This window comes from Manihot esculenta, chromosome 2 (genome assembly GCF_001659605.2).
Source record: "Manihot esculenta cultivar AM560-2 chromosome 2, M.esculenta_v8, whole genome shotgun sequence".
NCBI classification, from domain to species: domain Eukaryota; kingdom Viridiplantae; phylum Streptophyta; class Magnoliopsida; order Malpighiales; family Euphorbiaceae; genus Manihot; species Manihot esculenta.
In genome coordinates this window covers 8053127-8064393 of record NC_035162.2, presented here as the reverse complement: position 1 = coordinate 8064393, position 11267 = coordinate 8053127, and the positions used below count along the sequence as shown (strand labels likewise).

Genomic DNA, 11267 nt, shown 5'->3' with positions numbered 1-11267 from the left:
ATTACTAAATGTTATTATAGCAATGATTGTAATAATTTTAATTTTTTCACTCTCAATAAATATGTAATCTTCATAAATCTATTTTATATATGACCCATTAGTATAATCTCCGTTTCATATACTTCTTCATACAGCTGTTTCCTCTATTTTTAAATGATTCATATTTAAAAATTTTTTTATTATTATTCTTTTAATATTTCGCTTGAGATACATGATTATATAACTACTCGACAACTAATTCAATCCCTGAACCTGAACTCTGAACCCTGACCCTGAAATTAAAGTTGAAAGAAAAGTTATTCAAATATTGAAATTTTTTAATTCAAATTTAAATATATTTTAAAGAGATTATTATATTATTTATCAATAATAAAATATATTTAAATCATAATTATTATGAAGCTCATAAAAGATATTGACGTCAAATCAGGATGTTAAATACAGTTTTAGAGCATAGAAATAGATACATTTCAGCAAAAGCAAATAGGGGAACTATCCTTTTGACTCTGAATCTATTCATTTGCGAAACATCATATTATTATTATTTTTTTTTTTTGAATAAAAGAGACTCAATATATTTTGATTCTTGATAATGGTAAATCGAGTATAAATTAGTTTGGGTTCATAAATGCTGCTGTGTATAAAAATGATAGTACGTGCTAAGTGTTCTTCTTTTCTTTTTTTTCATCGTCCGATTTCTTCTTATTCTTCTCTCGTGCTATTCTCTGCCTCGGCTATTATCCTTCTTCAACATCACTTTTGATCGATGAATTTCTTATCTCCATCCTCTGTCTGTCATGCGTTATCAAAAAATTATCGTTTCTGCACGTGTAGTTAGTTACTATCACATGAGGAGTATCATGCCAAGTTCTCTCAATTCACGGAGCAATTATACATTAGGCGATCATATAATAATTAACTAGTAATTCTTTTATAAAAAAATTTATATAATTAACTATATAAACAATTTTACATGTATCACCGATTATATATTTTTTTCCAATTCATGACCCAGGTGATGCAAAAGGGGATTTAAGCCATGTTATTATAGGATGAGTTTTGTTTTGTCATTGATTCTTTTTTTTCTTTTTCAACCATTACTTAGTTTGACTTCAAAAATCTGTAACCTCTCAAATTAGATTCATTTGAACTTATAATATTATGAGATTAATTAGTTTCTTGGTAAACTATCTTTTTGTTTTCTTAGCTATGTAAAAATTAATACAAGGTTTCATGATTTTGGAATTTAATTGTTTATTTCTGACTCTGTCTATATTTAAAAACAGATTTTTTTTTAATTTGATAAAATTAAAAAATAAAGATGAAATCTTTAGTTTTTTTTTTTTTTTTTCATTAGAGGCTAGTGATTGATTTTTTCATTACTTTTAAAGTGCAAGAGTAGAGAGAAGAATTATCTACGCACTCATTATTACCTCCTCTATTCTATAATTTTTTTTTAAAAAAAATTATTGTTTACTTTTTTTAAATTATAATAATATATAAATTAATTATCATAATTTTTATTTAATTTTATCTTATTTTTAAAATAAACTTTTATTAATTATTATTTTTCTAAATGAGCATTTAAAATATATCTTAATATTTAATAAAATCTAATTTCTTTAAGAGTATAATTAAAAAATTAATAATAAAAAAAATAAAAAAATTAAAAAGAATACTTAATTTCAATGAGTTCCATTAAATAAAAAAGAAAAGTTATTGATTTTTTTTAGAGACGTGTATTTGACACATGAAAATGTTTGTAATCTCCAAAAATTTAAATATAAAGACTAAATTATTAAATTTAAAAATAGAAGAATTTAAATGCTTACTTCAGTACAAATCAGAAGCGTTGTTTTCTCGTTGGGTTAACATTTGGGTTACTGAAATTTGTAATCTGTTGCTTGAATTTGTAAAATTTGTTTATTGTTTAGATTGTGCAACATTTTTAAACAATTTCCACTACTTTTGTTGTTTGGTTTGTTCAAATGCTTTTTTATTGGTTTTTTTTTTTTTTTAGACGTTTAAATATATTATTTTCTACAAAGTTTATTTCTTAAGAAATAACTTAAATAAATTTATACTATAAAAATAAAAAATGATTTTGATTTTAAAAAATTAAGAAAAAATATCAATCAAATAACTACAAATTTAACATTTTCTAGAAATTTAAAATTATCTAATTGCGTTCTTTCAATCAAACAAGTTCACAGAATATATATATATATATATTATAATTGTTGAGAGAGAAACATAGAAAAATAAAGAAAACGGAAAAATTGAACCAAAATATCAATTTGATTTTACTCAATTTGAATAATACAATTTCCACTTTTTAATATTTTGATAATTCAATTAATTTATTTCAATCCAGTTTCCTAATTGAAAGGTAGGAATTAAATGAGAAAATAGGTGAGAAGTTAATTAGTTAATTCAATTTTTCTAATGATGAGATTTATCAATACAATCATTTGCTACTAATTTTATAAATATAAAAAGTAACTTTTTGCATTATATATTAGAATAAAACTATACTTCTTTCAAGATAATATTACATATTTTTTTTATAATTTTAGTAAATTTTGAATATAGAATTAATAAAATCAAAGACTTGTCTAATGCTTAATGGAATAAGCAAAGTCAATTTTTTGATTTAAAAAAACAAAGCAAAGTCAAATTCAAAAATCAGTTCATCAGCCATGCTCCATTTCTAAAATCCCTTTGGTAGTCCGTGGATCACTTCAATTATGATTATTATTATTACTTCTATTATTTAAATTAAATGCTTAAACTTTAAACCCTAACATCTTTTACAAAACTAATTCTTTCCGGCTGTTGACGCCGCATTAGAAAAATCAAATGCGGAAGCGTTTGGAGTTTGAAATTATATCCAAACCAGAGTTTTGCCTTACGTTCCCAAATTTGCGTCCTCGAGGGGTTCAAAATTAAAAGAATTTCATTTCAAAAATTAAAAAAAATCCCCCCTCTCAGCCCGTAGGTGCACAAAACCTATATTAATCGGCGTTCAAAAGTCCAAACTATTTACACCTCAGGCCAAGTCCAAGTGAACCGTTCTCCCACTGACCTCCGCACCCAATTTCATTCTCTTAGCAACTGGGGCCTCCATTGTGCCACCAGTTTGAAACTGACATGTTAAATCATGCTGGTATGGGCAATTAGAGCCATTCCGGCATCCCCTTGAGCTTCTATAGAATATGCAAGGCTTCTGAAACTTGGGTTTCGTTTCTCTCTGTTTCATATTTTGTGCAAATTCCAGGTTTTGAAAGTGCTCAGTATGAGGGCCATCATGTGACATGTTCCTGTCATGCATTTCCTTCTTTTCAGATCCATGTTCCCTAATAAGATTCTTAATGTAATTGAAATCCTTTACAGGATTGGTTTTCACGGCCGCTACGTTAGTTTGAGGTGCACCATTTGGCTGCATATTCATCATGCTTAACGGAGGAAGTACCACATTGGGTACTGGATTCTGTTTCATGGTACTTACCGTAGATTGCACCTGGTTAGTTGTGGAATATAAATTTCCTACCTTCAGTGTAGGTGCCGATTCACTGATGGATTCTGCCCTGGGTATATAGATAGGAGCAACCTGCTTTGTTATAGACGTAGGATCAGTGTCTGGTTGTGCTGGCATCCCAGTGAGCATTGGTAGAATCTCACCAAGAGTAGGGTGCAAACTTCCATTGGAAGGCATTGGCACTACAGGAGAGTTGGAATTCAGGCAGGACGGGGGAGGCTTTGATGTCGGTTGCAACCCTCCACCAAGTACATTATGCAAGTTCCCTTTGGCAGGTGTAGGGCATGATGGGGGTGTTGTTCTAGTTGCTGGCTTTGATGTTATCCTGGTTGCACTGGTCATATTGCTAGGTGCTTGACAATTATTGATCAATTTCTCAATCATATTCGGATCACTTAAGATTTTAACTAGCAAATTGGTGTCGATCAAGCTTCCTTTCTCCAGGCTTTTCATTAGAGCTGTTGCTGCAGCAGAGGCAGCTGTAACTACGTCAGCATCCATATCAGGTGCTATTCCAACTGTTGGTTTTTCACAGGCAGGTGGCTCCAAAGCCAGGTTGTTATGTTCTGTGGGATTTAGGTTTCCAGATAATAGCAAATCCTGAGGCAATACTGGTGGCTGTACAGAGGTGTTCAAATCAGATGGAACGTCTACAGCTCCCTCTTCTTCAATAGGAGTAAGAGGGATGATGGGAGTGTGGCTATCATCATAATATTCCTCTTCTACAGCCAATGAAATTGAGGGGCTATGTGGAAAAAAGGAGTTGTTAAAAGGAAGATACACATTATTAGCACATAAACTAATAAAGGGTAGGAAATTATACCTATGAGGAATAGCAGAAGGGCGCAGAAAAAATGCTTCAAGCACTTTCATTTCCCTTAGTTTTTGAGCCTCTGCCTCCTGGCTTTCTTCACCAGCTGCAACATGCCAGTTGCAACGCATGCTAAGCTGTTTCAGGGGGGCAGGGATGTAAGCCATTGATTTAAAAACTAGTTTTATTCCACAGTTATGAACACTTGAGGTTATAATTGGACGTTCACCCAAATGTAAAGTTTTTCCACCACGATCAATGCATAAAAATCCACAACCTGTTCAATTCAAGAAAGAGGGAGAAAAAGAATCATATGCTTACTTTTGGAGGGCACTCCCACTTAATCCTAGGGATGAGAGATGGTTCCTGTTTCAAATGCTTCCAAGAGTGACTGCCTTCAAACCCAGGGGGAAGGTCACTAAATTCATTACTATTTGAATTACGCAAAATCCCCGACGTTTTCTTCTGAAGATGATCTTGAGATTGTGTGCCAACTTTAGAAGGACAGTCCTCAGTTAGAAATAGTTTTACCTATATGCAAATCAGAAAAACCCACTAGTTAGCATCTAGTACAAGTAGAAAAATCAAATGACCAAATATCTGCACAGAATACTTTCCAGACATGATAAAAAAATCTGGAGAGATGTGGAACTCCCTCATAAATTAGTGATGGGACCGTAAATTAGAACTTCAATCAACAAACACAAAATTCACACTAAATATTTCACTAGAGACCTAGTCCACTCCTCACATCCATGCCCCAGAAACAATGAGAACAAAATGGCATGAAAAATATGAGTTCACACAATATTGCAGCCCTTTAGTAGTCTTAATACCCAAAAATGATTTTGCATCTTTGATGTTTGTAGAGAGCTCCCAGGCAATACCTCTTTGAAACCTCTAAATTTCAACATCCAGGCAATACTCACATATGACAGCACAAACAAAAGCAATTGCAACATTAAGTAAATACCTCAATCACAACTCAAGGGTTTCAAAAGAAGAAATAAATCCTAACAACCCCACATAACCAACAAAGAATGTCCCATATCTGTAGAACAACAAACCTTATCGTTAATATGATGTGCATTTGTAACTCCATAATAATGAACTACAATGCATTATGAATACACGTGGATACACACTATGCACTTTACCCAACCTAAAGGAAAGTTCACACGTTTATTTTCAGATCATTGTATAGATATCTAAGAGGAAGTCACCACATATATGCCTATATGCATAAAGCAAGATACCCTTAAATCTCAACCATTCACACTTCAATGACTTTCAAGTTTCTATGCTTGCCCCTCCATCAAGCTAATGTCATAAATCTCATATAAACTTCTTTCAGCTTGTTATAATAAGCAACAACTAAGTTGCTTATTTTCAGATGATTGTATATCTAAGATGAAGTCACCACATATATGCCAATATGCATAAAGCAAGATACCCTTAAATCTCAACCATTTACACTTCCTATTATGAACCAATGACTTTCAAGTTTCTATGCTTGCCCCTCCATCATGCTAATGTCATAAATCTCATATTAACTTCAGCTTGTTACAATAAGCAACAATCAAGTTGATACAAAAGATAATTCAAACTCAGACCAGAAAATGAGCTTAATAGTTCAATGACTAACAACAAACTTTAATTAGAAGACTATAAATAATGCCCAGAAAACTTTGCATTGGATGAGAAAATACATAAAAGAACCCTGATATTCTTCCACATGCAATAATTGTCTCTAAAGATCACTTGCTGTAGTTCACAACTTTCTATATTATATATAGAATTAGAAAAATGATTATATATAATGAGAAAATGTCATGGAAACCTGACTCCGTTTCTCCCTGCCTAAAAACCATTATAGTTATCTACAATAAAACTTTCCTGTTTTATTAATTTTGTTGAAGTCACAACTCTTTTTTCAGTTCAATTAGTATTCTCCAACCCCAGATATGACCAGACAAATGAAATTAATTCATTTGATGAGCTAAATCAAATTCATTTTAAATGCCAACCAAATCAACAGGTAAGGGAATAAATAAATCTTCAAAAACATGACAAGCTGGGACCCAGATAAATGCTAGAGAAGAGGTCAGTCACTAAACAAAGAATGAACACATTAGATATAGTTTCAACATCCTTACAAGCTGATGAACCATAGTATCAGGGAGGTTCACATAAATCTTGGTTGTTTAGATGCACAAATTTCCAAGAACCGCATTTAAACCAAGGAACACTAGCCTATGATTGGTAAAATAATTGCTGAAGATTAGGCTTTCCACAGCACACCTTATAATTTCATTATGTTTATATTGTCCTGCACAGAATATTCATCCAATTATTCTTCACACCATGTTTTCAATTGGACAAGATCTTTAACTTGTGCTCTTTACAGTAGAAATTACAAGATCTGCATTAAAATTTAAAAATCCTCTGTGATGATTTAAGATATTTATACAGCCATGACCTGTCCAATAATCACCTAAACCCATACTCTTCTTCAGCTCCGCCTCATTTAATTTATTATTGTCATTATTATTGTTTTGTTCATTTTCCCTTTCCCCTTTTGTCTTCAGAAGCTTGTGCATACTAGCCTACAATAGTTGGATACTTGCGAATCCATTCTACCTATGCCTCGAACGATGGTATCACATATGATGAAGCTAGTAAATTTTTAAAGTCACTATTTGACAAACAATTAAAGAAATAATTCTCATTTGAATTAATTGCACATTGATTTCCTGTTAAGAGGAGACAGACTGTTCTAAGGTTTCCTCAATCTTAACATTAAAGTAAAGAGGATGCTAGCAATACACTTCCTTTATTATTAGTTCAAATCTTGTCACATGTAGCTTTGAACCTATTTGACAGATTACATAAAGTTTTTTTTTAATTATCAATTCATTTATAACATTTAATAATTTAAATTCTTACTAAATTTTAAGGTTTACTATTTGATGCAACTTTTATTAATCAATCATTTTTATTTTATCAATCCTCACGATCTAATTAAGAAAAAGATTTTTTTAAAAAAAAACAAGTGGAATAACTTTCCAATTACATGGAATAATATTTACACCATAATAGAGAAATTCTTTCAGTGCAAGAGAAAGTATTGCTAGGATTTCTGGTATAGCAAAATTTAATTATTTTTAATGGATAAATGGAAGAAGAATGTTATTTCTTATCAATTAATGGCTTTCCATAAAGCTTTTAAGTTTTTTAGTTATCATACTTCATCCATATGCTCGATATTGTATCAGTAACAATCTTCTGATTTTTAAGACCAAAACTTTCATAGATTCTTCAGTGAAATTTTGGATTTGAGAGTTGGACAAACATTTGAGAAACTTGAAAGAAATTTCCCGCCGTGTGTCATGGTGCGAACTGCGAATGTGTCAAAAAGACACCACAACTCGCATATTGATTCACACAACTAAGCAGATAGAATTCTATAGCACCATTCTCGCCGTTCAATTCACTTGGATCTCTAAATTAAACGGTGGAAAATTGGTGCTGAGCTTTGAATCTTTTACCCAGTTTAACAAATCTGCATATAAGCTTATAATGATTTTCTCTGACAAATACTTAAAAAGGAGAAAAAAAAGGGAGGAATTCTAATGACGGTAACTATACCATCAATCTAGATTATCAATGCGCTCATCGACGAGTAATCAATTACCCTAATCTGCTAATATCGCGAAAAGAATCTAAAACCAGAGTCAGTATCTATCTGAGGAAAGCACGCAATAATCTCAATATTAGATTCTAATCAACTAATAATTAAGGCCCTCGTTTCATAGAAAAAAGTATATCGAATAAAAATCAAAAGCTTGAAGAGAAAAACAAGTAACCAACAACCAAACTTCGATCGAAGAATATCACAGCTATACCTGACAAAGATTAACACCTGGTGCCCACGTTACCCTGTTCGATTTCCTCGATCGCTTCATATCTTATAGATTGATCGCTTCAATCAAAACGTTTCACAAATAGGTTCCAGTAACAACAAAATTAATCAGATCTAGAGAAGAAAAAACTTAATCAGTGAAAACGCTTGAGGATTTACAACCCTATACAGATTTTAATTGATTTCTTATGCTTGCGTGCTCAAGGACTGTAGATAATAGAAGAGGGAAAAAGAGGAGGAGGTGGAGGAGGAAGAGGAAGAAGAGGAAGAGGAAGATGAATGAAAAACGCGTCTCGAGGAGGAGGTAATGGAAACCCTAGAACCCTCCTTTTGCTGACTGCCTCCGCCTTTTATTTATCCAGTGAAATTTCCTGAATGCGTAGCGCTCCGCTGGCAATATATGTAGCTCAGCTGGTATGTCCGTACGGGCTAAAAAAGTTGTGAATAATTATTAACTGTGGTTGTGTCCATTGGATACAAGAATTGTTAGCCATTGATGGGGCTATCGCAAATAATCAACCGCTGGTAAGTTACGCGCTAGCCTGCCCGATTAGAGTTGAATATTAAACAGTTTTAATTGAAAAACTTATATTGAATTAATTTGATTCAGTGTTTTAATGGACAAATTATTCTTTTTCATATCTAGATTATGTGAACTAATGCATGTATATTTTTATTTTTAAAAATTTAAAAATTTAACTTTTATATTTTATATCCGTCAAATGATCTCTTCATTAATCTAATTTTTTTTATCATTATCTTAATAAAATATGAAAATTTCCTTTAAGTATGTAAAATTTTTTCTTTAGATTATGTAAAACTTAAATTTTTATTTCTAGATTTTTTAAAAAATAAATAATTTAGTTATTATACTTTAATTTTATTGAACTAAAAAAATAATATTCATAAATAAACTTTCAATTTAATAAAATTAAAAATGATAAACACGTGTAATTTTAATATAATCAATGAAAGTGAAAAATACGTTATCTTCGGGGGGGAAAAAGTAAAAAAAATACGTTACCTTTTCAAATTTATTTTTTTATTAATCAATTAAGTTCAATTTAAATATTTAATGAATTTTAATTTTTTTTATCGTATTCTTACAATAATTAATGGATAGTAAAATTGAACAAGTTGAAACTGGGCTAAACCCAATTGCCCCACATCAAAAATTGTGATAAAAATATTTATTTTTTGTGACTATTAAACTGAAGAGATAAAGAAAAGCAGAAGAAAGGGAGAAAAGTCGCATGAAGAGAGAAAGGTTTAGAAATTCGTCGTTGCTGTTTCTTTTGGCGTATGATAACATATAAAAAGTAAGGATGATTGATATTGTGGCATATGTACGCATAATTTGAAAGTGATAAATTGATCTCTCCATTTAGTCTGATCGAATTGATCTCTCCATTTAGTCTGATCGAATAGTTGAAAGTCTAACCTCCATTAACACCCCTAATTACCTCAATACTCGAAATGAGTTGAACAATCTCTTCAGTGCTCGTACCATATACTAGAAATAAATATAAAAACTATCGATCCCAATGAAAATCGCACAGACCAGACATGACCTGACAAAATCAAAATGAGACAACTAACCTCCATGCAATAATCAGCCCCTCTAGCCCTCTCCAAGATATCAAATGCACTTGCGGAAAGACTGCTTAGCCGCCTGACATACCTGCCAAAAGCCCTCTCCAAAATATCAAATGCACTTGCAGAAAGACTGCTTAGCCGCCTGACATACCTGCCAAAGGATATGGGCAAACTGGCTCTACATTAATTAGTCAACTGTCAGCCACTTGATATACCTGCTGCAATACGATACCATCCAATCTAATGGGACGTAAGGCAAAGGTACATATATCCTTGAACCAACCTCACCAAGGTACAAATAATCTAGCGGTAATTCGACCGACTGCTTGATATAGGACATCGCCAATTATTTAGGTGGAAATTATGTGATCATAAGTAGAATGAGATATGCCATGCCGTATTTGATAATGGTAACTTCATGGAGAGATTCACTTTATTGAGGGAGGGGTGAGTCTTTTAATGATAATTCAGCCATTAAGGTGTTTGATTCTTCTTTACTTCGAGTTAAACTGCATCTTCGACTCACCAGACCATTGCCATGTAAACCTATCTCGTAATGACAACTCATGGTTCACTTTTAGCGGTTGTTATGTAACATCAGAGGTCCTCTGCTAGTCTTTATTTCTTCAGATTTGAATGTGATATCTTTTCTTGAAATCTAGAGCACCTAGCCTCTCAAGATTGGTTTCTTGCCACTCACACTGTTTTGCCTACCTAGCTTTTGATGACGGTTGCAATGTTTATCGTGCCATAACGATTCGAGCTTCCAAGTATTTTTCTAGCTCTTGCGAGCTCCTCAGCGTTATACAACCCTGACGGACTTCCTGACCTTTTACAGCCCTTACGAGCTTTTCGTACCAAATGCCTTTGTGAGCTTCTGGGCATTTTTCTAACTCTTACAAGCTCCTCGGCCTTATGCATCCTGGCCTTTTACAACCCTGATGAGCTTTTGACATCAAATGTCTTTGCGAGCTTTCGGGCATTTTTCTAACCCTTGCAAGCTCCTCGGCCTTATACAGTCTTGATGGGCTTCCTAGCCTTTTACAGCCCTGATAAGCTTTTGGCACCAAATGACTTTGCGAGCTTTCAGGCATTTTTAACCCTTGCGAGCTCCTAATCCTTATACAGCCCTGACGGGCTTCCTAGCCTTTTACAGTCCTGATGAGCTGTTAGCATCAAATGCCTTTACGAGCTTTCAGGCATTTTTCTATTCCTTACGAGCTCCTCGTCCTTATACAGCTCTGATGGGCTTCCTTGCCTTTTACAGCCCTAATGAGCTTTTGGCACCAAATGCCTTTGAATCTTCCAGTAAAGCGGAACTAACACCTGGAAGGTTGGTCTGGTATGTACCTGTCTTTAGGCTTGGTATTAAATGCCTTGTTATGCGTGTAATGACCCGG

General features: G+C 32.8%; 1 protein-coding gene across 2 annotated transcripts; it reads right to left on the bottom strand.

The window, feature by feature from the left end:
- Nucleotides 1–2736: 2736 nt before the first annotated feature.
- LOC110610078 (zinc finger CCCH domain-containing protein 6) lies at nt 2737–8644 on the bottom strand. Of its 2 annotated transcripts, XM_021749949.2 has the most exons (4): nt 8255–8638; nt 4671–4880; nt 4362–4486; nt 2737–4283 (listed from the first exon to the last, which is right to left on the bottom strand). In XM_021749949.2, the coding sequence occupies exons 1-4, from the start codon at nt 8312–8314 to the stop codon at nt 3050–3052; spliced, it is 1629 nt and encodes a 542-aa protein (XP_021605641.1). In that variant the 5' UTR covers nt 8315–8638; the 3' UTR covers nt 2737–3049. The 2 variants fall into 2 exon arrangements, with proteins under 2 accessions (XP_021605641.1, XP_043810026.1); XM_043954091.1 differs by having other exon boundaries at nt 2737–4486; nt 8255–8644.
- Nucleotides 8645–11267: the final 2623 nt, after the last annotated feature.

Coding starts and splice junctions, on each gene's coding strand:
- LOC110610078 (XM_043954091.1), bottom strand. CDS start 8,314: ATGAAGCGATCGAGGAAATCGAACAGGGTAACGTGGGCACCAGGTGTT. Junction 4,881..8,254: donor CAGGTGTTAATCTTTGTCAG/GTATAGCTGTGA, acceptor ATTTGCATATAG/GTAAAACTATTTCTAACTGA. Junction 4,487..4,670: donor AGTGGGAGTGCCCTCCAAAA/GTAAGCATATGA, acceptor CCCCTGAAACAG/CTTAGCATGCGTTGCAACTG.